This window comes from Myotis daubentonii, chromosome 1 (genome assembly GCF_963259705.1).
Source record: "Myotis daubentonii chromosome 1, mMyoDau2.1, whole genome shotgun sequence".
Taxonomy (NCBI): Eukaryota; Metazoa; Chordata; class Mammalia; order Chiroptera; family Vespertilionidae; genus Myotis; species Myotis daubentonii.
The window spans coordinates 108,368,193-108,394,237 of NC_081840.1; the positions used below are offsets into that span (position 1 = coordinate 108,368,193).

The window sequence follows — 26,045 nt, forward strand, 5'->3', positions numbered from 1 at the left end:
CGTATAAGTCTTTGACCTCCTTAGTTAACTTTATTCCTACGTATTTTAATTTTTTTGATGCAATGGTAAATGGGATTGCTTTTTTAGTCTCACTTTCTGTAAGTTCACTATTGGTGTAAAGAACTGCCATAGATTTCTTGGTATTAATTTTGTATCCTGCTACATTGCCGAATTCATTTATTAAGTCTAATCATTTTTTGATGGAGTCTTTAGGGTTCGCTATGTACAGTATCATGTCATCTGCAAATAAGGACTGTTTTACTTCTTCTTTTCCAATTTGGATGCCTTTTATTTCTTCTTCTTGTCTGATCTCAATGGCTAGTACTTCCAGTACTATATTGAACAGGAGTGGTGAAAGGGGGCATCCCTGTCTTGTTCCTGTTTTTAGGGGGAATAGTTTTAGTTTTTGCCCATTGATTATGATGTTGGCTGTGGGTTTGCAATATATGGCTTTCATTATATTGAGGTATGATCCTTGTATTCCTATCTTGCTGAGGGTTTTTATCAAGAAAGGGTGCTGGATTTTGTCAAATGCTTTTTCTGCATCAATTGATATGATTATGTGGTTTTTATCTCTCATTTTGTTTATGTGATGTTTATTGATTTACGGATATTGTACCGTCCTTGCATCCCTGGGATAAATCCAACTTGGTCATGGTGTATGATCTTTCTGATTTACTGCTGGATCCGATTTGCTAGGATTTTGGCATATATGTTCATGAGGGATATTGGCCTGTAATTCTCTTTCATTGTGTTGTCTTTATCTTGTTTTGTTATTAGCGTGATGCTGGCTTCATAGAACAAGCTGGGGAGTGTTCCTTCCTCTTGAATTTTTTGGAATAGTCTGAGGAGGATAAGTTTTAGTTCTTCCTTGAATGTTTGGTAAAACTCCCCTGTGAAGCTGTCTGGCCCTGGGCTTTTGTTTGCTGGAAGCTTTTTGATGACTGCTTCAATTTCTTCCATAGTTATTGGCCTATTGAGATTTTTAGATTCTTCCGGATTAAGTTTTGGAAGGTTGTATTTTTCTAGGAATATGTCCATTTCCTCCAGGTTGTCTAATTTGTTGGAGTAGAGTTGTTCATAGTATTTTCTAACAATCCTTTGTATTTCTGTGGGGTCCGTTGTTATTTCTCCTCTTTCATTTCTGATTTTGTTTATTTGGGTCCTCTCTCTTTGTTTCTTGGTGAGCCTGGCTGAAGGTTCATCAACCTTGTTTATCCTTTCAAAGAACCAGCTCTTGGTTTTGTTTATCATTTTTTAAAAAATATATTTCATTAATTTTTTACATAGAGGAAGAGAGAGGAATAGAGAGTTGGAAACATCGATGAGAGAGAAACATCGATTAGCTGCCTCCTGAACACCCCCTACTGGGGATGTGCCCGCAACCAAGGTACATGCACTTGACCAGAATCGAACCTGGGACCCTTCAGTCCACAGACCGGCACTCTATCCACTGAGCCAAACTGGTAAGGGCAGTTTTGTTGATCTTTTGTATTGTTTTTTTGGTCTCTATGATCTTTATTATTTCCTTCCTTCTGCTTACACTGGGCTTTTCTTATTGCTCTCTTTCTAACTCTTTGAGTTGTAGGGTTAGGTAATTTATTCTCATTGTTTCTTGTTTCTTGCAGTAAGCTTATGGAAGTATGAACTTCCCTCTCAAGACTGCTTTCGCTGTGTCCCATAGGTTTTGGATTGTTGTGTTTTCATTGTCGTTTGTTGCCACGATGTTTTATATTTTTTCTTTGATCTCTTTGGTAACCCAGTCATTGTTTAATAGTGTGCTATTTAGTCTCCGTGTGTTTGATTTTTTTGGATTATTTTTTATTGTAGTTGATTTCCAGTTTTATGCCATTGTGTTCTGAGAAGATGCTTGATATGATTTAAATATTCTTTTTTATTTTAAATATATTTTATTGATTTTTTACAGAGAAGAAGGGAGAGAGATAGAGAGTTCGAAACATCGATGAGAGAAACATCGATCAGCTGCCCCCTGTACATCTCCTACTGGGGATGTGCCCACAACCCAGGTACATGTCCTTGACCGGAATTGAACCGGGGACCTTTTAGTCCGCAGGCCGACGCTCTATCCACTGAGCCAAACCGGTTTCGGTAATATTCTTGAATTTGAAGATACTTTGTCTGTGACCCAATATATGGTCTATCTTTGAAAATGACCCATGTGCACTTGAGAAGAATGTATATTTTGTGGCTTTGGGGTGAAATGTTCTGAAGAGGTCAATTAATTCCATCGATCTAGTGAGTCATTTAGGATTGATGTTTCTTTGCTGATTTTTTGTTTAGAGGACTTGTCCAATGGTGATAATGGGGTGTTAAAGTCCCTTACTATGATTGTATTGCTGTCAATCTCTCCCTTGATCTCCTCCAGTAGATTTCGTGTGTATTTGCGTACTCCTATATTGGGTGTGTATATGTTTACCAGAGTTATTTCTTCTTGTTGGATTGCTCCCTTTAGTATTATGAAATGGCCTTCTTTATCTCTTTTTATGTCCTTCAATTTGAGATCTAATTTGTCAGATATAAGTATTGCTACCCCGGCTTTTTTTTCATTTCCATTGGCCTGAAAAACCTTTTTCCATCCCTTCACCATCAGTCTGTGTGTGTCTTTTTTTTCTGAGGTGGGTTTCCTGTAGACAGCAGATATATGGTCCATGTTTTCTTATCCGCTCAGTTACCCTATGTCTTTTGATTGGGGAATTTAATCCATTTACATTTAAAGTTATTATTGATAGATACTTGTTAGTCATCATTTTTGTTCTTTACCCTTGTGTTCCTTTTTTGTTTCCTATTTTTTCTTTTTACAGCATACCTTTTAGCATTTCTTGCATTGCTGGTTTGGTGGTAATAAACTCCCAGAGTCCTTTTTATTCTGTGAAGCACCTGATTTCACCCTCAATTTTGATTGATAGCCTTGCTGGGTATAGTATTCTTGGATTCAGACCCTTCCTTTGCATGACTTTATATATTTCATTCCATTCCCTTCTTGCCTGATGTGTTTCTGTTGAGAAATCAGTTGCTAGTCTGATGGGTGCTCCTTTGTAGGTGACTTTCTGTCTCTCTCTGGCTGCTTTTAAGATTCTTGCTTTGTTGGTGTTTGCCATTTAATTATAATGTGCCTTGCCATCGGTCTTTTGGAGTTCATTTTGTTTGGGACTCTGTAAGCTTCTTGGATTTGTGTGAGTTTTTTCTTTCCTATATCAGGGAAGTTTTCTGTCATTTTTTCAAATAGGTTTTCTATTCCTTGCTCAGTTTCTTCTCCTTCTGGGACCCCTATTATGCGGACGTTGTTTGGTTTCATGTTGTCCCAGAGTTTTCTTAGGCTCCCCTCCTGCTTTTTTTTTTTTTTTTTAATATATATTTTATTTTATTTTTAAAAATATATTTTCTTGATTTTTTACAGAGAGGAAGGGAGAGAGATAGAGAGTTAGAAACATCGATGAGAGAGAAACATCGATCAGCTGCCTCCTGCACATTTCCCACTGGGGATGTGCCCGCAACCCAGGTACATGCCCTTGACCGGATCGAACCTGGGACCTTTCAGTCCGCAGGCCGACGCTCTATCCACTGAGCAAAACCGGTTTTGGCTCTCCTGCTTTTTAATTTTTTTTTCTAGAAGCTGCTCTGCTTCAGTATTCTTTCCTACCTTGTCTTCTACCTCACTGATACTGTCCTCTGCTTCTACTGTTGATGCTTTCTATTGTGTTCTTTATAGCAGTGATGTCATTTTTCATTTCTTCTTGGTTTTTCTTCATTTCCTCTTGGTTCTTACACATATTGTTGAATTTGTCTTCCATTCTTTTCATCCACCTTATGACCAATTCTCTGAATTCTTTCTCTGACAGGTTGCTTGCCTCCGTTGCCTCCATTTCATTTACTTCCTTTTCTGGTATGCCTGTTTTTCTTTCATATGCGGGCTAGTTCTTGGTCTCCCCATGATCTCTCTTCTCCAGGTGTTTGGTTATGTAGTTCTCTCTCTGCTGCATTGATTTAAAGGCACAAAATACAACACAACAAGGCACAACGTACAAGGCACTGAACACAAATGTATTCACGATATTAATAACTCCAAATATAGGTGACCACCTGAGCAAAGAGAATTAGGGGATAAGGAAGAAAGAAGAGAAAAAGGAAAAAATGGTGTGCAAAAATGAAATTGGGAAAAGGGAGGTGGAAAAAAGTAAGAGAGAAAAGAGAGAGAATGAAATAGAAGAGGGGACGAGACTATTTATATGGGGAGAAAACTCCGATAGAACCGCCACTAATCCCAACAAATTCCAGCAACAGATCCCTGGAGGTGAATACAAATTACAGACAACCACTAATATCAAGTGAGGTGAGGGAAAACCGAAGCACAAAAATAACCGGAAAAGAAAGAAAAAAAAAAACAACAACAGAAAACTAAAAAGAAAAAGCAAAACAACCTCACTAACAAGCATAAAAAAACCCAATATACTCAACAATCAAGCAAACAAAACAACAGAAAGAGAAAAAAATTTTTGGATAGTGAAGATAGATAAGGGAGAAGTGTATATGGATTTAGAGCAGGGGACTGGAAATTGGATATATAAGTAGGGTAAAATTTTGATAGGGGGTAAAAAGAAGGAATAGGGGAAATCTAAAGCAGGAATAGGATAAGAGAAACAGGAAAACAAAAGGGGAAAAGTGAGGAAGAGAGTTTTGGCATAAAGGTAAAATTGAGGTAGGGGAAAATGATGCTAAAGGAACAATGAAAATAGAATGTACAACACTAATCCCAAAATAAAATAAAGAGAAAATAAAATGACACTTTAAAAATGGTAGTAGTAATAATACTGGTTAAAAATAAAAATGTAGTAATTAAAAGGGTAAAATCAGGTGATGAAAAAAGAAAAAAATTGGTTTCTTAATTAAAAGGTGAAAAAAGAATAGACAAAATAAAATAAAAATGTGCAGTAGTGAAGGTCCTTCAGTTCTTCTACTCTTCTGTCTGGCATGCCTTAGTCCTGCCAGGTATTCAGGAGGGTGTTGAATTTCCCTGCGATACACTGTTCCTCCATGTTGTAAACCACAGTCCTGATTTTAAAGCAGGCCATATTTGTTTCCCAGACTGCCTTTATTTGTGTTTACAGAAGAGTCAGTTCGTGGCTCTGCCTCTGGGTGGCAGTGTGTCTGGATTGACCTTTGAGGCTATAAGTCCTCTCTATCCAGTAGTTAGGGTTTATTTTCTCTATTGTACTATAAGCTGGTTTGGGAAAGTCCACTGCCCAGAGCTGGTTCTTTAATCCTTACTCCCTGCTCTGTTTCCCAGGTTCCACAAAAACAACTTTCCCCTGCAGTCTCCGTGTGTGTCCCCAACTCGGCAATCCCATGCACTGGGTTTAATAATCAAACTCAAAGATTTAAGGGGAAGCGAATAAAACAAGAGCCTGAGAAGTTGCGTGAATTCGCAACCCTCCACCTTCCAGCTCTGTGCGCAGTCTCCTCCACACGCCCTCTCTCCCCTCGCACCAAGCAGCCGGCACACTGGCAAAATCCGAGGTTTCCTTTTTGCATCCAGTCCAGCTATGGGCTTATTTTTAGTGTTCCCTTCTGCCAGCAGCCCTGTGGGAGCCCTTCCACACTCGTGGATCATGCTGGCCCCAAAGGCTGCGGACTTTGTGGGCGCAGACCTCCCCGCGCACGTTCCTTTCCCCAACCTGAATTCCAAACCGCACCTTCAGGCGAAATCTGACCTTTCCGTGAAGAGAAGCAGGGCTCCACGTAGTCGTGCTGTACCAGATCCGGTGTTTCCGGGTTAGTAGCCAATATCTGGATGCTGGGTCTTTGGATGTATACACTTCCAATAACAGCCACTCAAGATGGCGTGGTTTCTGCAGGTGAGCCGGCGCTCCGGGAGAGATTCTAGCCACAGTCTCCAATCATCCCCTTTCTCCGGGAGTCCTCTGCCTTTCCCGGCTGCAAACTGTCTCTCAGCTGAATATTCTCTCTGCTTTTATTTTTTTAATCCTCACCCGAGGATATTTTTGCATTGATTTTTAGAGAGAGTGGAAGGAAAAGACAGAGAGAAATATCGATGTGAGAGAAACACATCAATGGTTGCCTCCTGCACGAGCCCTGACCAGAGCCCAGGCTAGGGAGGAGCCTGCAACCAATGTACATGCTCTTGATGGCAATCAAACCTGGGGCCCTTATGTCCACAGGCCAATGCTCTATCCACTGAGCCAAACTGGCTAGGGGCTGAAATGCTCTGCTTTTTAAGAAAATAATTTTGTTATGTCTTTCAATAAAGTTCTAAAATTATTTATCTTGCATGTTATTTATGAATTTTATTCCTGGATTTAAAAATATGTACATGTATTTATAAAAACATGGTATACATCAAGGATAAATCATCTTCATTCTAAGACTAGTGGGCTACAAGGAAAGTGAGAGAGACAAATAGGGTGTGTGCACAAGTGCTGTTATAAATTAGATTTTTACCATTATACTTTTATGCTTATTATCATTTATAGGATGGTCAATTTTTTTCATATTTATCTTTTATACTTCTAACTACCATTGTAGTTAGAAAAATTTTATTATAGAAAATTTTGGACAACCCAGAATAATTTACATTAACACATTTCGTACCGCATAGAAATCTCTAAGACATACGCCAGGGACCGCACGTTTTTGGGCAAACTGCACATTATTTAAATCATCATAACTACAGATCATAGTGCACTTTAGGTGTTGTTTTTCAATAATTATAACATTTTTATTTACAAAAAAAGTTAAACAATTTAAGTTCCTAGTACATTTTTAACATATGGTACTGCGTAAAACATTTTCCTCTATGAAGAGGGACCAAACAAAATTTAGATAAATATCTAGATTCGCTCCTTTTTCCATGGGCGGCACAAACTCTGCAGGCTCTCGTAGGAAATTTTTTCTTTCCACTCCCTGGAATACATGTAGGTTCATGCTGCTTCATATCACCTGCAACCTTTTCGGTGGATATTTATGAGGTGCTCTCCTTGCACCCCCAGGGGAAGGGCTGGACAGATTTGTCTCTGGTTCTGGAGAGCCTTCATTATTGTCATCCGTTATCCAGTCTCTCGCCACCGATAGCAGAAACTGTTTATACTTCATTTTTGCTTGTGGATTGAGGATGTTGTATACTCTAAATGAATTGAAAAGTCCACGGTTTATAAGGTACAGCACTACTTTTTTTGTCCATTTCATCGTTTTTCTTAGAATGAAACAACATGAAAGGAAGTGTATCAGTTTCGTTGGTTTCCTTCCTTTTTCTGAGAGAGGGCATTTCTAAAAGCGCCAGGAACTTGAAGACGAAGACTATTTGAATGACCAAAATACAATGTAACTGCAATGCTTTATGGGTTCGTGCAATTATATAGTTTTTCGTAGATTGACCTGCACGGTTTCCACCAATGAGATAGCTTCGTTCGGTGTGGACAAGACAATGTGTTGACATCTAAGGTCCATAACAGATAGTGCGTGAAAAACGAGAAAACTCGTGAGCGGTCCTTAACAGATGGCGCGCGAAACACGAGAAAGCTTGTGAGCGGTACGAAATGTGTTAAGAAAAAAATATTACCTTTAATACTATCATGCAGAAATAATCTCTGTTGACATTTTGGTGTATCACTTTCTTCTAGAAGTTTTTCAATATGGTCTTAGTTATGTTCATACAATTTTTCTACACAATAAGCTTCATCAACTTTATTTTATGAACACTGTAATTGCTGAATAATAGTCTTTCCTGTATTTACTACAAATTATTTAACTATTTCTATGTTGTCAAATTAAAACTTTTTTATAATAAATAATTTTTCAACAAACATTTTTATATCCATACTAGTAGACTAACGCGTGATATCGTGCTTAGTAGGTTGCCTGCCACTTCCACGGGAGCCAGCGGGAATCACAGCATGCTGCTGGGAGCCGTGCTGCTTCCACGGGAGGCAGGAGGGACCCGCGTTCATTCTGTAGGAGCTGGGAGGGAGCCACGCTGCTCCCAGGGGATCTGGGAGGGACCTGCGCCGATTCTGCGGGAGGCAGGAGGGACCTGTGCTGCTTCTGTGGGAGGCAGGCCTGCCATCTCCTCTCTAGGCCTGCGCTTGGCCACGAAGGCTGCGGGCTGGCCCCCCTGTCCCTTTCCGTGTCCACTCCGGCTCCAGGGGGCCGGCCCAAGCCAGGTGTGGCGATGAAGCAAGCATTCTGCCAGGCCACTCTTGCTGCCCACTCTCAGTGGCCACCCCCCCACCCCCCAGGACTGGGGGACTCTGGTGCGGTTGAGAGGACTGGGCAGTGCCATCTTGTGGCTATGGGCTCCACCATCTTTGTGATGGAGTAGCGGTTAATTTGCATATTACCCTTTTATTAAATAGGATTTTTGTATGCACATTAAGTAATTTGCTTGAAGTTAATTTCTAGAGGTAGAATTACTGGAACAAGGGCTCTAATCATTCTTAATAAGATTGTAAAAAGTAAAAGTAATACAGAGTATCATAGAAAATAAAACATAAAGAATTAAGACTACTTATGATCAAACTTATCAGAGATAAACTCTATTTAGCTTTAGATATAATTTTTTTATAATCTCTTTTTCTATTAGTGTATATGTGTGTCATTTTTAAAACAAAATTAAGATTATAATTTTGATCTTGTTTAAGTTTTATTGTGAACATTTTCCAGTTTTAAAAAGGCTTTCAAAAGTTCATTTTAAAGGTTATATAACAATCTTTTAAAAAGATATACCATTTTTATTAACCACTACCCATTTTCAGACATATGTTCTTTTCAGTTTTAAAGTATTATTTTTTACTATCAAAAATAAAAGTGCAGTAAATTTTTTTATTTATAAGTCTTTGTGTTTCTCATTATTTTCTTAGAATAGAGTCTCAGAAATGGAATTACCAGATCAAAGTATATACACATTTGTAAGGACATATATAAAGCCAAATGCCTTCTAGACGGTGTTACTAATTTACTGTCCATCCACAGTATATTTGGGTGCCAAAAAGTAATTTTGCTGAACTAGGTCTCAGTCTGTAGTTCACTGCTTTGAGGAAGCAGAGGTAATGACTTCTACTTTCTATTTATCATTTTGTGGAAGTATAGGTGTTTCTTGAGATTGATTTTTGATCTGGCAGTTAAAGGGGCCTTAGCTATTTATATTTAGGCCCTGAAATAAGTTGTTGCATCTTGTTTTTTTAATCTTTATTGTTGATAGTATGACAATTGTCCCCTTTGATTGTTTGTTTTAATGTGTTCCCATTCACCTCCTCCACTCCACACCTGCCCCTCCCAGGCCTTCACCCCACTATTGTCTGTGTCCATGGGCTATGCATATATGCATGTAAGTTCCCCTATTAATTTTTTGCATCTTTGAGGGAAGAGATGAAAGGTGATTTCTCAAACTTTAACGAAGAGGCCTTTGGAGAATTTTGTTCTGGATGCTGTATATTTATAGGGAATGTTTGCAGACCCCAAAATTAGTAGAACTGAAGAGTAGCCAGAGAGTGATGTGTCAAATTGAGACTCAGTCTTTTGAAAAACAATGGGAAGAGAGTGGTAGCAGATATTTAGCTATGTTTCCTCTTATTTTTGATTCATTGGAAATAATTTCTTTCCAGTTAGATTGCCAATATTACATGGTGTCCCTGCCTAAGAGAAGGGCTGGAATATAGAGAAACTAAAAGAAATTGAGAGCTGTGGGATTAGGGTCATTGCTTTCCATTCTTATGCTTTGTGCAATGTTTCCTTTTCTTTTAGATCTCATTTGCCCTTGGGCCCTCTAGATCATATTTATCGATTAAGTAAATGAATACATAAATAGATGAAGAGTTGGGTAAAAAATAAATTTAATCAATACACAGATACCAGAATAAAAGAAAAATTATGAGAGAAATGTTTCTTTCATATTCAGTTTATCCATGATCTATTTTTTTCCTTAAAATTTCAATAAGCAGAACTTAAGGATACACACATGTTTGCTGATAAGAAAAGTCAGGATAGTTTTTGATCAACAGCTTATGTCTACAAGAACATAACATCAATACTTTTAAAGGTAAAGCAGTTTTTAATTTATTTCTTTTAAACCACTTTTTCTTCAGCTACTCAAGTGAAAATTGAATTACACTGTAGACTTCCCCTGCTGGGTACGAATGGGTGGAAGAGCAGAAAACCTGGGCTTGAACAGCCACAGGTTCCATTTGCCTCTCTTGCAGTTCCCTGATTGGTATCTTGAAATTCTCATGTTTTCCACAGGGGGCATTTCCAGCTCGTTTGAAGAAAGTGCTGATTGTGGGAGCACCCATATGGTTCCGAGTGCCCTATTCCATCATCAGCCTCCTCCTGAAGGACAAAGTCCGGGAGAGGGTAAGGCAAGCTAGCTTTATTTTATTTAGGGTGGATAGAGATTTCCATCTCTGCTGTTGAAACCTGCCAGTTTTCTACCTTCAAAAAAAATTCCTGTTGTCTTGTCTTCCAGAGCGCTTTCTGCTTTTGTCAGTGTATTCTCTGCTTTATTCATTTTTTGTTGTTAGTCTTCACCCGATATTGATTTTTAGAGAGAGTGGAAAGGAAGGAGAGAGATTGAGAGAGAAAGAAACATTGATGTGAGAGAGATACATCGATTGGTTGCCTCACACATACACCCTGCAACCGAGGTATGTGACCTTGACTGGAATCGAACCTGAGACCCTACAGTCCATGGGCTTATACTCTATCCACTGAGTCAAACTGACTAGGGCTCTGCTTTATTCTTTCTTGGCTCAGTACAAGCTGGCTCTCCCCCTGCATTACAAGTTCCTTTGTAGTAACTGGACACTCTCCCATCATAGCATTTTGCATAAAAATAGTACTGAAGGAGTGTGTTCACTGAGTAACTTAGGGATAGCTACTACCAAAATTTAGCCTAGTACTATACAGACCTTTAATATTTAACAATCCTATCTAATAAAAGAGAAGCATGCAAATTGACCATACCTCCACTGTGCCCACAAGCCACGCCCACCAGCCAATCAGAGCAACTATGCAAATTAACCCAACCAAGATGGCGGCTGGTGGCCACGGAGCTGGAGCGAGCAGGAGGCTTGGGTTGCCCTGGCAATGGAGGAAGCCAAGCTTCCTGCTGGCCCTGGCCTGCCGTGGCCTCTGCTCAAGGCTACAAAGTTTCAATTATAGAGGAAAATAAATCCCAGATAGCTGCTTCCAGCCGGCCTGGTCTCTGCTCACAGAGGTGCTAAAAAAAAAAAAAAAAAAAAAAAAAATGGAGAGGCTGGGAGCTTGGGTCGCTGCGGGGCTTGTCCAGCCTGCAAACAGCCATCAGCCTCTCACCCAGGCTGGCCACACCCCCATTGGGTGAGGGTCCCCTCTGGGGGGCTTTACCAGCCTTCAAACAGTCATCAGCCCCTCACCCAGGCTGGCCATGCACCCCAGTGGGAACCCCCACCCTGAAGGGGCTATGGCCAGCCTGAAAACGGCCCTCAGCTCCTCACCCAGGCTGGCCAGGCACTCCAGCGGGACCCCCACCCTGATCCAGGACACCCTTCGGAGCAAACCAGCCGGCCCCCACCTGTGCACCAGGTCTCTATCCTATATAATAAAAGGGTAATATGCAAATTGACCCTAACAGCAGAACGACTGGTCACTATGACACACACTGACCACCAGGGGGCAGATGCTCAATGCAGGAGCTACCCCCTGGTGGTCTGTGGGCTTCCACAGGGGGAGCTCTGCTCAGCCACAAGCCAGGCTGATGGCTGCCAGCACAGCGGTGGTGGCGGGAACCTCTCCCACCTCCTCAGCAGCGCTAAGGATGTCCGACTGCAGCTTAGACCTGCTCCCCGCTGGCAAGTGGACATCCCCCGAGGGCTGCCGGGCTGCCAGAGGGATGTCTGACTGCCAGCTTAGGCCTGATCCCCTGGGGAGTGGGCCTAAGTCAGCAGGTGGACATCCCCCGAGGGCTCCTGGGCTGCCAGAGGGATGTCTGACTGCCAGCTTAGGCCTGATCCCCTGGGGAGTGGGCCTACGCCAGCAGGTGGACATCCCCCGAGGGGTCCCAGACTGCGAGTGGGCACTGGCCAGGCTGAGGGACAACCCCCCCCCCCCCGCAGTGCACAAATTTTTGTGCACTGGGCCTCTAGTGTATAATATAATTGCATTAGTTGAACAGGTGTTTGACTTTGTTCAACAAGAAATACCATTCAGTCCTAGACCACCAAGGGGGCAGAGAAGAATATTTCACTATGTTTCTTTCTACCTAAATTTCTGGCATTTCTCTTCAGTGCCTGGGCAAACCCTCTATCCACTGAGCCAAACCGGCTGGGGTATGGCATTTTCTTTTAAAACAGCTTGTTGCTTCCTAACTTCAAAAGTGTTATCTTAATTCCATTATTCTGTGAGTGTTCCAGGACTCAAAGATTATGGTTTTACTAATTCACTTAGTCACTTCTACCCTTGAAAGAAAGGGCATATGAAACACTGACACAATTGGATTTAAGATAATAAAGTTGTTGTTGGATGTTATCAGAGATTTTTGTAGTATAGGATTATGAGGTTATATGAATAATAACAATGCAGGTCTTTATAGTTGAGGTGACTTGAGTTGGCAAGGGGAAACTGATTTGGTTCTATGGAACTACTTAGGGACCTAATGACTCAGAGTAAGGGAGATCTTGCCTAATATAACTCTTTGAGAAGACTCCTTAGGCAAGTTTTTACACTTTTATATTCAACATAAATGTGTGTATAAACTCAAAATATATTGAGGACCTTTACAATCTAGGCTCTGGGCCTTGGGAATGAAAAATTGCTGAAGACAGTCCTTATCTTAGAGGAGTTCATGGTCCTGCTGGGGACAGAGACAGACAAGTGCAGAGAGAGGAGCGTGGCTCTGCAGGAGCATGCAGGAGAACATTGCCTGGGCAGATGTGATTCATGAGCTATAAGCTGTCCTTAAAGAGGCTGAAGAGGGAAAGAGGGCATTCCAGAAAAATGCAATAGCAAGAGAGGTCAACACCTTCATTCCACATGGATTTCAAGAATAACCAACTAGGCTAATATTGTCCAGTATGGCTGGGTTCCAGCAGACAGCAGAATTAGGTATTGTGCTGACTTCCCCAGCACTTTTCCTGGGCTACCCTGTGTATGGGTGACTTGTCTTATGTTACTTTCATAGAAACCTATCTCTAAGAATATTCATACAAAGCTATGAATAAAGTAAATTATAGCAGGCTTAGTATAAAGTTGACAAAAATAACCACTACCTAGTCATTCTTGGTAGTCAAAAGATGAATACCCTCAGCAGATGTTACTGGGAAGCCTTGTTAATAGCATAAAATAACGTCTTTGTTCACTATACCTTCCTTTTAGAAGGTATATAATAGAGCACCTATTTTCAGGAGTGAATTTGCTATACCTTCTGGAAATTTGATATACATTCTCTGGGAAATTCAAAAGCCTTCAATCCCAGACAGATGAAGTACAGTGTATTTTTACAAGTATACTAAATATTGCAAGTAAATTTCATCCTGTTCTCCAAACCTAATATCATTTTATATTAGTTTTAGGTGTACAGCATATTGGTTAGACAATCATAATTTACAGTGTATCTGCCCCCTCCACCCCCATAATTTAAGTGCCTACCTTGTACCATACATAATTATTACAATATTATTGACTATATTCCCTGTGCTGTACTTTGTGTCCTGAAGCACATTTGTTCCTTTTTAGAAAAATATTTTTTATTGATTTCAGAGAGGAAGGGAGAGGGAGAGAGAGATAGAAACATCAATGACGAGAGAGAATCATTGATTGGCTGCCTCCTAATGCCTCCTGATGGGGATTGATCCCGCAACCCGGCATGTACCCTTGACCAGAATCGAACCTGGAACCCTTCAGTGCACAGGCCAATACTCTATCCACCGAGCCAAACCGACTAGGGCCACATTTGTTCTTTATCTTCATTATTTGTCTCACCCCCCCCCCCCCACACACACACAGACATACACATACTCACATGGTTCTTTCTGGCCTTCCAGATTCAGATATTAAAGACATCCGAGGTTACCCAGCACCTGCCCAGAGAGTGCCTTCCAGAAAACCTGGGTGGGTACGTCAAAATGGACCTCGCCACTTGGAATTTCCAATTCCTACCCCAGATGAATGGCCACCCGGATCCCTTCGATGAGATCATCTTGTTCTCCCTCCCTCCTGCTTTAGACTGGGACTCAGTGCATGTTCCAGGTCCTCATGCCATGACTATCCAAGAGCTGATGAATTATGTTAGCACCAGGCAGAAGCGGGGAATATATGAGGAATATGAAGACATTCGTCGTGAGAACCCTGTTGGCACTTTCCACTGTTCCATGTAAGTAGGAAAAAGTTTTGAGCCAACTAGGATGCTCTGGCACAGGGTGGCAACAGCTCCTTCCACACCTCACGTCCTTAACTGAGATTTCCTGGGTTAGGGAGCATCACTGTCACTTAGATGATGGTTTCTCTCCTCCAGAAAGAGGCATCTCCTGCTTTGGTACTTGTTGCCAATATCCTGTGTTCTGAAATTTCTGATGATCTTTGGTACCAAAAGGGGAACCCTTAATAATGAACACATTTTTAAAATATTTTCCTGAAATGCAGATATTTTTAGAAAAAAAACCCGAAACACCCTGTAGGTGACATGCAGGAGGTAGCTGTTTGATGTTTCTTTCTAATATCACCATTTCCTGTCCTCAGAGTGAAATTTGGTCCTTTCATTTAGGCAGTTTCTCTATAGAGCATTTATAGTATAACATTATTTTTTGAGGGAGGGGTGCAGATGCATTTAAAATAATTCATGGAAGCATTTGAGATATTGCTTCCCAGCAATTGTCAGTTTTGCCTCAAATTCTTATAAAAATTCTCTGCAGGGTTAGACATTGTTTTGTTTTTTTTATCCTCACCGAGGATATATTTTTCCATTGATTTTCAGATAGAGTGAGGGGATGGAGAGAGAGAGGAAGAACGACGCATCAGTTGGTTGCCTCCAGCATGCACCCCAACCGGCTTGGGGGTTGAATCTGCAACTGAGATATGTGCCCTTGACCTGGAATCAAACCCCCGATCCTCTGGTCCGAGGGCCGCCGCTCTAACCACTGAGCAACTGGCCAGGGCAGAGACATTCTTTTTTTTTTTTTTTTTTTTCTGTGCCCTCCCCTCAAAGAGACATTCTTAAGTCAACATGTATTCTGGTCTCCTGGCAAGAAGTGGGAGGAGGGCTAGGAGTTTTAGTAATAATTAACTGAGATCAAGGTAAACAACCAGCTGAATATATTTCCACATGAGTCTCTCTTCTACCAGTGGTTCTCAACCTTCTGGCCCTTTAAATACAGTTTCTCATGTTGTGACCCAACCATAAAAATATTTTCATTGCTACTTCATAACTGTAACGTTCTACTGTTATGAATCGTAATGTAAATATCTGATATGCAGGATGGTCTTAGGGCCCCCTATGAAAGGGTTGTTCAACCGCCTAAGGGGTCGCGACCCACAAATTGAGAACCGCTGAATTATGCTCAAAAGGAAAGCTATTTGGAGTTTTCCTCAGAAAGCAGTAGCCACATCTCTAGATGCCATATTAAGTCAAAGTAAGTTTATATATCATGTTTTCTACAAAAGAACAGATTTTACAAAACTCATATCTGTATATATTTTCTATTTGAAATTCTAATTTTCCTTTTCTCTCATACCATTTACGTTTGTCTAACAAATCATAATTGTGGACATTCCTAGTTCCCATATACTGTGAAGGATCAACCTAGTCTCAGAGCTTCCTCTCATTTGTGCTATTTCTTTTCTTCCTTGTGCCTGATTTCTAGTTACCCTAACAACAGCCTCATAGCGTGCTCCATGGATACCAAGCCTACACAGCCAATGCTCAGTTTTCTATTCTCTCTTGTTCTTTGCTTTCCAGAAGCATAAATACTGATGCACTGACCGATATAGTGACAGAATGCAGTACCTAGTGTTTTCCATTTCCATGTAAGGAATCAAAGATTCAGTTTTAAAAATCTTCCTCTGTCTTGAGAGTATCTCTAGTAACTCCAGCTCTAAAACCAAGTAAATATTCTACAGTGCTTTGTAAAGGCAGAAAAATAATACCTAGTTTGTGAGGAAATTCCTGTGTTTCTGACAGAAACACTTCCAATCTCTACAAGTTGTATCTCAGGGAGCCCAGCCTCAGAAATCCTCTACTGTTGTGACTCCAAGGACACCAGCCACCAGCCTTACGGTTAAGCTGTTTCTCTAAGCATCTGTATTCCAGAAAAATACAAATTAGTTGAAATATCTCCCAGCAAAACATATTTTAACAAAACAATAAGGATTTTTCAAAGAAACACAAGAACTATAGCAAACTGCAATGCTGTGTTTTCTTTATCTCTGCTTATTCCTTCATACACTACTCTCAGTTGTCCTTTGCAAATTTGATATTTAGAATTATGAAAGAACTTAGTTTGCATTCGTGTCAGAGTTGGCAAAAGCACCAAGAAGAAAGGGTCTGTAAATGGCCTCTGAAAAGAGAAAACAAAACAAACAAAAAACAACAACAAAACGATTCACAGTAAAAAAGAGTTGCCTCTTAGAAATGTAGCCTATGGGATTTTCCTTCAACCCAAACTGTACTACAAAACCACCAGGTTAGTTTATAACTGGTTCATAGCTACTTGATAACTGTTGTCGCAACAGAGCATAGATCATTTATCTTACTATTGCTCTCATTTATATTACCATGTTTTCATTGGCTGAAGCAGAAATCTCTCTCTCCAAGCTGAGCTCTGGAAATTGGCAAAGTTGTCCCAATGGGTCCCACCGAGGCTTAAAGTCCAGCTTAGCCAAAAATCCCCTCTGTGACTCACACAAGTTATTTTCCTCCTCTGTACTTCAGTTTTCCTGTGATGTTAGACTCTGATATAGACGTATTGTCTAGCTTAAATGTTTTAGGAACCCATGATTCTGTGAGTACATTTTACCCTTTGTAATTCCTGTCCTGCATAGTGTGCTGTAAAGAAGATGCAGGGAGAAAAATAATGATTTAGGAAACAGGTAAAGAAGTAAGAGAGAAGTGATGGAGAAAAAAAATCAATAAGCAGACCAAGAATGCAAGGAAAGTAGGAGACGAAAAAGAGAAAGCACATATATCAATTCGGAGGGAGTATTCTTTTCTCCCACATTGCCCTTGTTTCTTCCCTAACAGTTCAAGATTCCTATATTCATCCAGTATTTTTCCCAACCAGTTTTTCCTCCTGTAGTTTTGAATCAGAGTTATATTGTGAAGCAGGGAGGAGCTTTGGGCACACTTGTCCTGTGGATTCGTTTTTTTTTTTGTTTTTAATTAAATCTTTATTGTTCAGATTATTACATTTGTTCCTTTTTTTTCCCCCCATAACTCCCCTCTTCCCAGTTCCCGCCCCACCCTCCGCCCTCATTCCCCATCCACTGTCCTCATCCATAGGTGCATGATTTTTGTCCAGTCTCTTTCCGCATCTCCCACACCCCTTTCCCCCCCAAGAATAGTCAGTCCATTCCCTTTCTATGTCCCTGATTCTATTATGATCACCAGATTATTTATTCACTTGATTCTTAGATTCACTTGTTGATAGATGTGTATTTGTTGTTCATAATTTGTATCTTTACCTTTTCCTTCTTCTTCCTCTTCTTAAAGGATACCTTTCAGCATTTCATATAATACTGGTTTGGTGGTGATGAACTCCTTTAGCTTTTCCTTATCTGTGAAGCTCTTTATCTGACCTTCAATTCTGAATGATAGCTTTGCTGGATAAAGTAATCTTGGTCGTAGGTTCTTGGTATTCATCACTTTGAATATTTCTTGCCACTCCCTTCTGGCCTGCAAAGTTTCTGTTGAGAAATCAGCTGACAGTCGTATGGGTATTCCCTTGTAGGTAACTCGGTTTCTTTCTCTTGCTGCTTTTAAGATTCTCTCTTTGTCTTTTGCTCTTGGCATTTTAATTCTGATGTGTCTTGGTGTGGTCCTCTTTGGATTCCTTTTGTTTGGGGTTCTTTGCACTTCTTGGACCTGTAAGTCTATTTCTTTCACCAGGTGGGGGAAGTTTTCTGTCATTATTTCTTCAAATAGGTTTTCAATATCTTGCTCTCTCTCATCTTCTGGCACCCCTATAATTCTGATGTTGGTACGCTTGAAGCTGTCCCAGAGGCTCCTTACACTATCTTCGTATTTTCGGATTCTTTTTTCATTTGGTTTTCCAGTTGGGTGTTTTTTGCTTCTTCGCATTTTGAATCTTTGACTTGATTCTTGCGCTCCTCTGGTCTGCTGTTGGGTGTCTGTATAATATTCTTTATTTCAGTCAGTGTATGCTTAATTTCTAGTTGGTTCTTTATCACAACATCGAGGGTCTCATTAGATTTCTTGAGGATCTCACTACATTTATCGGCGGTCTCACCAGTCTTTTCGAGGGCCTTACTAAGTTTATCGGCAACTTCTAGACAGTTCTTGAGAGATCTTAAAAGTGTGGTTTTGAGCTCTATATCTTCCATTTCTGACATTTGCGTCCTGTTTCTTTGTCTCCGCATTTTTTTATCTTTTCTTGGTGCACCCCCTAGTGGTCTTTGTGTGCAGTCTTGTAGTTAAGCCTTGATTGTTGTCGGTAATACCAGGGGTGATTTGGCCTCCAGGCTAACTGGCTATGAGAGTCAGCTGTGTCTGCAGTGGGAGAGCTTCTGTGCTGGATCTCTAGGGCGGTGCTAATCTAGCCTTTGCCTGAGGCTATCTGGTAAATGTTTCTGCGCAGGGCTTGGGCGGGGCGGGTCCCCGGGGATCTACAGGGCCGGCAGAGCGAGCAGTTATGGCTGCTCTCAGTCCCGTCCCTGGGGGCTCTTCCTCTCAGAGTCCCAGCAACTGCTGCAAACCTCGGACAGAAAGCTGCCTTCGAGTTCTGACCGAAGCCAGACAGTCCCGCTTCTCCCGTTTGAGTCTGGGTCCCTAGAGACTTGGCCGGATCTGGAGCTCAGAGTCTGAAACTCCCTCCCGATTGAAAACAACAACCGCGCCCTCCGCCGCCAGCCCGCTCCGCATGCGCACTCCGCACCTGAGTATTTCACTTCAGCACTGCGCCTCCTCTGAGTCTGGGTATGATATTCTCTTTCCTCCTAGTTGTAGAATTTCCACTCAGCCAGCCTTCCTGTGGTTCTGGATGATGTCTGTTCTGTCCTTTAGTTATATCTCTGAAGTGGTTGTTCAAGGCAGCAATCTCCGGCGTTAACCTATGCCGCCATCTTGGTTTCTCCAATCCTGTGGATTCTTGACTTGTTCTAGTGCTTCTGCTGTGGGATCCTTGAGATGTCATTTCTACCATGACCCTGCTCTCCCCATTCAAAACACAGGTTTGGTCAGTCAGAGTGGCTAGGTTGTTTGAGTGTCCTGTGCACCAAAAAGTTTCTGGGCTTGATTCCCAGTCAGTACACATGCCTGGATTGCAGGTTTGATCCATGTACATCGATGTTTCTTTCTCTCTCTGTTTCTGTCTCTCTCTCTGTCTGTCTCTCTCTCTCTTCCTTCCTCTCTTCCTCTCTTTGTTCCTTCCTCCCTCCCTTCCTCTCTCTAAGCATTTCCTCAAGTGAGGATTTAAAAAAGAAAGAAAAAAAAAAGCAGGTTTGAATTGTTCTCTTGGCACCAACCAAAACGGCTATTATGTTATAACTAGAGGCCTGGTGCACGAAATTCGTGCACTGGCGGGGGGGGGGCATGTCCCTCAGCCCAGCCTGCATCCTCTCCAATCTGGAACCCTTCGCCGGGGTCCTCAAACTACGGCCCATGAGCCACATGCGGCTCGCCGAAAACATTTGTTTTTTTACTTCAAAATAAGGTATGTGCAGTGTGCATAGGAATTTGTTCATAGTTTCTTTTTAAACTATAGTTCAGCCCTCCAACGGTCTGAGCGATAGTGAACTGGCCCCCTGTTTAAAAAGTTTGATGACCCCTGCTTCAGGGGATTGGGCCTAAACCAGCAGTTGGACATCCCTCTCACAATCCAGGACTGCTGGCTCCCAACTGCTTGCCTGCCTGATTGCCTGATTGCCCCTAACTGCTTCTGCCTGCCAGCCTGATCACCCCCTAACCACTCCCCTGCCGGCCTGATTGCCTCCAACTGCCCTCCCCGCCAGCCCGGTTGTCCCCAACTGCCCTCCCCTGCCGGCCATCTTGTGGTGGACATCTTGTAACCACATGGGGGCTGCCATCTTTGTGCAAGGGCGTGAGGGTCAATATGCATATTACCTCTTTATTATATAGGATTAGAAAACACATCCCAATTCTATGGAAGGATAGCCTAATCTCCCTTCTTTTTATTTTGTTTTGTTAATCCTCACCAGAGGATATTTTTCTGACTGGGCTGGGTGATCAAACCTGCAACCCAAGATATGTGCCCTTTACCAGAAATCAAACCCATGACCCTCCAGTGAGCAGGCCAATGCTCTAACCACTGAGAAACACCAGCCAGGGCCTAACCTTGCCTCTTTATTGAATGAAGAGCCCCCTACTTCAGGAGCAGAACCCAGAATCTACATCAACTCCAGACCTCTGTCTTACTTCAAGTTCCAGACTCTGCCTTGGAATTCTAGTTTATGGCGTAGATATCAAGGTTCTCACTGTTGTCCAGGATGCCCATAAACCAAGACTTTCTCTTTTATTTTTTCTTCTCCTTACACATTTTTAAAAAAAGATGTTTTTAAATTAACTTTTGCTATTAAATAATTGTAGATTCACCTGCAGTTGTAAGAAGTGATACAGAGAGATCACATGTACCTTTTCCACAATTTTCCCATGGTAACATCATAATACAAAATCATAGCAAAATATTAGAACCAGATCTTAACATTGATATAGTCTATCAGTCTTATTTCAAATCTTCCCAGGTTTTGTGTTTGTGTGTGTGTGTGTGTGTGTGTTCTTTGTAATTTTTATTATACACATAGATTTGTGTATCCATCACCACAGGAAAAGATACAAAAGAATCCCATTACCACATACCTCTGTCCCACCCCTCTCCATTTCTAATCCCTGGAACCACTAATCTATTCTTCATTACTATAATTTTGTAATTTCAAGAATGTTACTATATAAATAGAATCATACTGTATGTAACCTTTTTCCATTCAGTACAATTTACTAATGATTCACCTAAATTGTCATGTTTTAATAGTTAGTGCATTTTTATTGCTGAGTATTATTGTTATTATTATTAATTTACTAGAGGCCTGGTACACAAAATTTGTGCATGGTGGAGGGGAGCCCTTCAGCCCAGCCTGCATCCTCTCCAATCTGTGATTAGGCCTAAACTGGCAGTCGGACATCCCTCTCACAATCCGGAACTGCTGGCTCCCAACCACTCGCCTGCCTGCCTGCCTGCCTCATTGCCCCTAACCACTTCTGCCTGCCAGCCTGATCACCCCCTGACCACTCCCCTGCTGGCCTGATCACCCCCTAACTACTCCCCTGGTTGCCCCCAACTGCCCTCCCCTGTAGGCCTGGTCATCCCCAACTGTCATCCCCTGCTGGCCTGGTATCCCTTAACTTCCTTCCCCTGCCAGCCTGGTCACCCCCAACTGTCCTCCCCTGCTGGCCTGGTTGCCCCCAACTGCTCCCATGTCAGTCTGATTGCCCCCAACTGCTCCCGTGCCAGCCTGGTTGCCCCCAAATGCCCTCCCCTGCCGGCCTGGTCACCCCCAACTGCCGTCCACTGCTGGCCTGGTCGACCCCAATTGTCCTTCCCTGCTGGCCTGGTTGCCCCCAACTGCCCTCCCCTGCAGGCCTGGTTCCCCCCAACTGTCGTCCCCTGCTGGCCTGGTTGCCCCCAACTGCTCCCATGCCAGTCTGATTGCCCCCAACTGCTCCCATGCCAGCCTGGTTGCCCCCAAATGCCCTCCCCTGCCGGCCTGGTCACCCCCAACTGCCGTCCACTGCTGGCCTGGTCATCCCTAACTGCCCTCCCCTGCTAGCCTGGTCACCCCCAACTGCCCTCCCCTGCAGGCCTGGTCACTCCCAACTGCCCTTCCCTGCTGGCCTGATTGCCCACAACTGCCCTCCCCTTCTGGCCATTTTGTGCCAGCCATCTTGTGACCACATGGGGGATGGCCATCTTGTGTGAGGGCATGATGGTCAATTTGCATATTACCTCTTTATTATATAGAATTCTGTAATTTTTTAAATTGAAGAGGTAAGTGTGCTTCTATGAAATGATAAAATATATTAAATCTTATTAATTCCATTTTTTGTTCTGGAGGTAATGACCTATTTTTTTAAATTTGCTCTTAGTTTTCTATGTGCCTATCCTTATTTCTTTCTATGCTAAGTCAGATTTACTTTAAATTCTCATTTTATAAGTGGTCAAATATATCAAATAATTGGCTGATTTTATTTTTTCCCTTGGAGACCTCACTTTCAAAACTTTTGGGGGGTTTTTGTTCAATTCTAAACTGTGGTTGCTCCTCAGCTTTTATCCTGTTGTTTCCCCTCCCCACTTCCCTTGGGCTCTTCTTTCCTGAGATAACTGTCTAAAAGTGCAAATGCTAGGTCATATAGTGATTGTATGTTTTATTTATTTTTAAATTCTCTCCTGATAATATGTTTTTATTGATTTGAGAGAGAGAGAGAGAGAGAGAGAGAGAGAGAGAGAGAGAGAGAAGAGAGAGAAACATCAATGTGAGAGAAACATCAATCTGCTGCCTTCTGCACTTGCCCTGACAGGGGATTGACCCTCAACATGGGTATGTGCCCTGACTGGGAATTGAACCCACTCATTTTGATATATGGGATGACACTCCAGCCAATTGAGCCACATTGGCCAGGGTTGGTGATTGTATGTTTAGTTTCTTCTTCCTTTACTTATATTCTATTTTGCTAGAGCAGTGATTTTCAACCCGTGTGCCACAATAATTTTTATACATTACCTGACTCTTTAGTCAGAGGCACTGACTTATCTTAGATTGTCAAATTAAAAAGTGACAACAGCCGCTCAGCAGGTGTGGTTCAGCAGTTGAACATTGGACCCATGAACCAGGATATTCAGGGTTCGCTTCCTGGTCAGGGCACATGCCCAGGTTGCAGGCTTGATCCCCAGTGTGGTGCATGCAGGAGACAGCCAATTAATGATTCTCTATTGATGTTTCTCTCTCCGTTTCCCTTTCTCTCTCTGAAATCAATAAAAATATCTATTTTTTTTCCTTTATTTTATTTTTATTTTTTTTAATTATTATTAGTTAAGGTATTACAAATGTGTCCTCATCCCCCCCATTAACCCCCAACTTCCCCCTCCCCCCCCCAACCCCCCTCCCCGCACACTCATGCTCCCATCCCCCTGTTGTCCATGTCCATTGGTTTGGCTTATATACATGTATACAAGTCCTTTGGTTGATCTCTTCCCCTTACCCCCGCCCTCCCATACTTTCCTTCTGGGGATTGGTAGCCTGATCGCTGTTTCTCAGTCTTTGGGTCTGTCCCTTTTCATCAGTCTATGTTGTTCTCTATAATCCACAAATGAGTGAGATCATGTGGTATTTATCTTTCTCTGACTGGCTTATTTCACTTAGCATAATGCTCTCCAGTTCCATCCATGCTGTTGCAAATAAGGACAGTTTTACTTCTTCTTTTCCAATCTGGATGCCTTTTATTTCTTCTTCTTTTTTTTTTTTTAATTAAATCTTTATTGTTCAGATTATTACATTTGTTCCTTTTTTTTCCCCCCATAACTCCCCTCCTCCCAGTTCCCGCCCCACCCTCCGCCCTCACTCCCCACCCACTGTCCTCATCCATAGGTGCACGATTTTTGTCCAGTCTCTTCCCACATCTCCCACACCCCTTTCCCCCCCAAGAATAGTCAGTCCATTCCCTTTCTATGTCCCTGATTCTATTATAATCAACAGTTCATTCTGTTCATCAGATTATTTATTCACTTGATTCTTAGATTCACTTGTTGATAGATGCATATTTGTTGTTCATAATTTGTATCTTTACCTTTTTCTTCCTCTTCCTCTTCTTAAAGGATACCTTTCAGCATTTCATATAATCCTGGTTTGGTGGTGATGAACTCCTTTAGCTTTTCCTTATCTGTGAAGCTCTTTATCTGACCTTCAATTCTGAATGATAGCTTTGCTGGATAAAGTAATCTTGGTTGTAGGTTCTTGGTATTCATCACTTTGAATATTTCTTGCCACTCCCTTCTGGCCTGCAAAGTTTCTGTTGAGAAATCAGCTGACAGTCGTATGGGTACTCCCTTGTATGTAACTGAGTTTCTTTCTCTTGCTGTTTTTAAGATTCTCTCTTTATCTTTTGCTCTTGGCATTTTAATTCTGATGTGTCTTGGTGTGGTCCTCTTTGGATTCCTTTTGTTTGGGGTTTTCCGCGCTTCTTGGACCTGTAAGTCCATTTCTTTCACCAGGTGGGGGAAGTTTTCTGTCATTATTTCTTCAAATAGGTTTTCAATATCTTGCTCTCTCTCATCTTCTGGCACCCCTATAATTCTGATGTTGGTACGCTTGAAGCTGTCCCAGAGGCTCCTTACACTATCCTCGCATTTTTGGATTCTTTTTTCATTTTGCTTTTCCGGTTGGATGTTTTTTGCTTCCTCGCATTTCAAATCATTGACTTGATTCTTGCGCTCCTCTGGTCTGCTGTCGGGCGTCTGTATAATATTCGTTATTTCAGTCCGTGTGTGCTTAATTTCTAGTTGGTTCCCCAATATAAGATCGAGGGTCTTATTAGTTTTCGTGTAGATCTCATTAAGTTTATCGGCAGCTTCTAAACAGTTCTTGAGAGACCTTAAAAGTGTGGTTCTGAACTCTATTTCTTCCATTGACAATTTTGTCCTGTTTCTTTGTCTCCGCATTTTGTTATGCTTCCTTGGTGCACCCCCTAGTGGTCTTTGTTCGCAGTCTTATAGATAAATCTTGATTGTTGTAGCTAATTCCAGGGAGGGTTTGACCTCCAGGCCAAGTGGCTATGAGAATCAGCTGTGTCAGCAGTGAGAGAACTTCTGTCCTCTAGGGAGGTGCTAATCTAGCCTTTGCCTGAGGCTATCCGGCAAATGCCTCTGTGCAGGGCTTGGGCAGGGCGGGTCGCACAGGATCAACAGGGTGGGCGGGAGAGAGCAGTTATGGCGGCTCTCAGTCCTGTCCCCAGGGGCTCTGCCTCTCTGAGTCCCAGCACCCGCTGCAAAGCTCGGAGAGAAAGCTGCCCTCGCTCTGACCGAAGCCAGACAGTCCCGCTTCTCCCGTTTGAGTCTGGGTCCCTAAAGACTCGCCCGGATCTGGTGCTCAGAGTCTGCGACTCCCTCCCGATTGAAAACAACAACCGCGCCCTCCACCGCCAGCCCGCTCCGCGCACTCCGCACCTCAGAATTTGACTTCAGCACTGCGCCTCCTCTGAGTGTCCGTATGCGTTTCTCTTTCCTCCTAGTTGTAGGACTTCCACTCAGCCAGCGTTCCTGTGGTTCTGGGTGATGTCCCTTCCGTTTTTTGGTTTCACTTTTGAAGTAGTTGTTCAAAGCAGCAAACTCCGGCGTTAACCTATGCCGCCATCTTCTATTTCTTCTTGTCTGATCGCAACGGCTAGTACTTCCAGTACTATGTTGAACAGGAGTGGTGAGAGGGAGCATCCCTGTCTTGTTCCTGTTTTTAGGGGGAATGGTTTTAGTTTTTGCCCATTGAGTATGATGTTAGCTGTGGGTTTGTCATATATGGCTTTTATTATGTTGAGGTATGATCCCTCAATTCCTATCTTGCTGAGAGTTTTTATCAAGAAAGGGTGTTGGATTTTGTCAAATGCTTTCTCCGCATCAATTGATATGACTATGTGGTTTTTTCCCCTCTCAATTTGTTTATGTGATGTATCACATTTATTGATTTACGGATATTGTACCATCCTTGCATCCCTGGGATAAATCCTACTTGGTCATGGTGTATGATCTTTTTGATGTACTGCTGGATCCGATTTGCTAGGATTTTGTTGAGGATTTTGGCATCTATGTTCATGA

General features: G+C 42.1%; 1 protein-coding gene across 3 annotated transcripts in view; it reads left to right on the plus strand.

Moving 5' to 3' along the window:
• PTPN9 (protein tyrosine phosphatase non-receptor type 9) overlaps positions 1–26,045 on the plus strand; it is a 202,965-nt gene that overhangs the window by 139,974 nt on the left and 36,946 nt on the right. For all 3 annotated transcript variants that reach the window (XM_059656349.1, XM_059656331.1, XM_059656340.1), the window contains 2 exons: positions 10,270–10,380; positions 14,046–14,374. In XM_059656349.1, the coding sequence (XP_059512332.1) occupies positions 10,270–10,380; positions 14,046–14,374 (440 nt within the window). The remainder of the gene's footprint in view (positions 1–10,269; positions 10,381–14,045; positions 14,375–26,045) is intronic.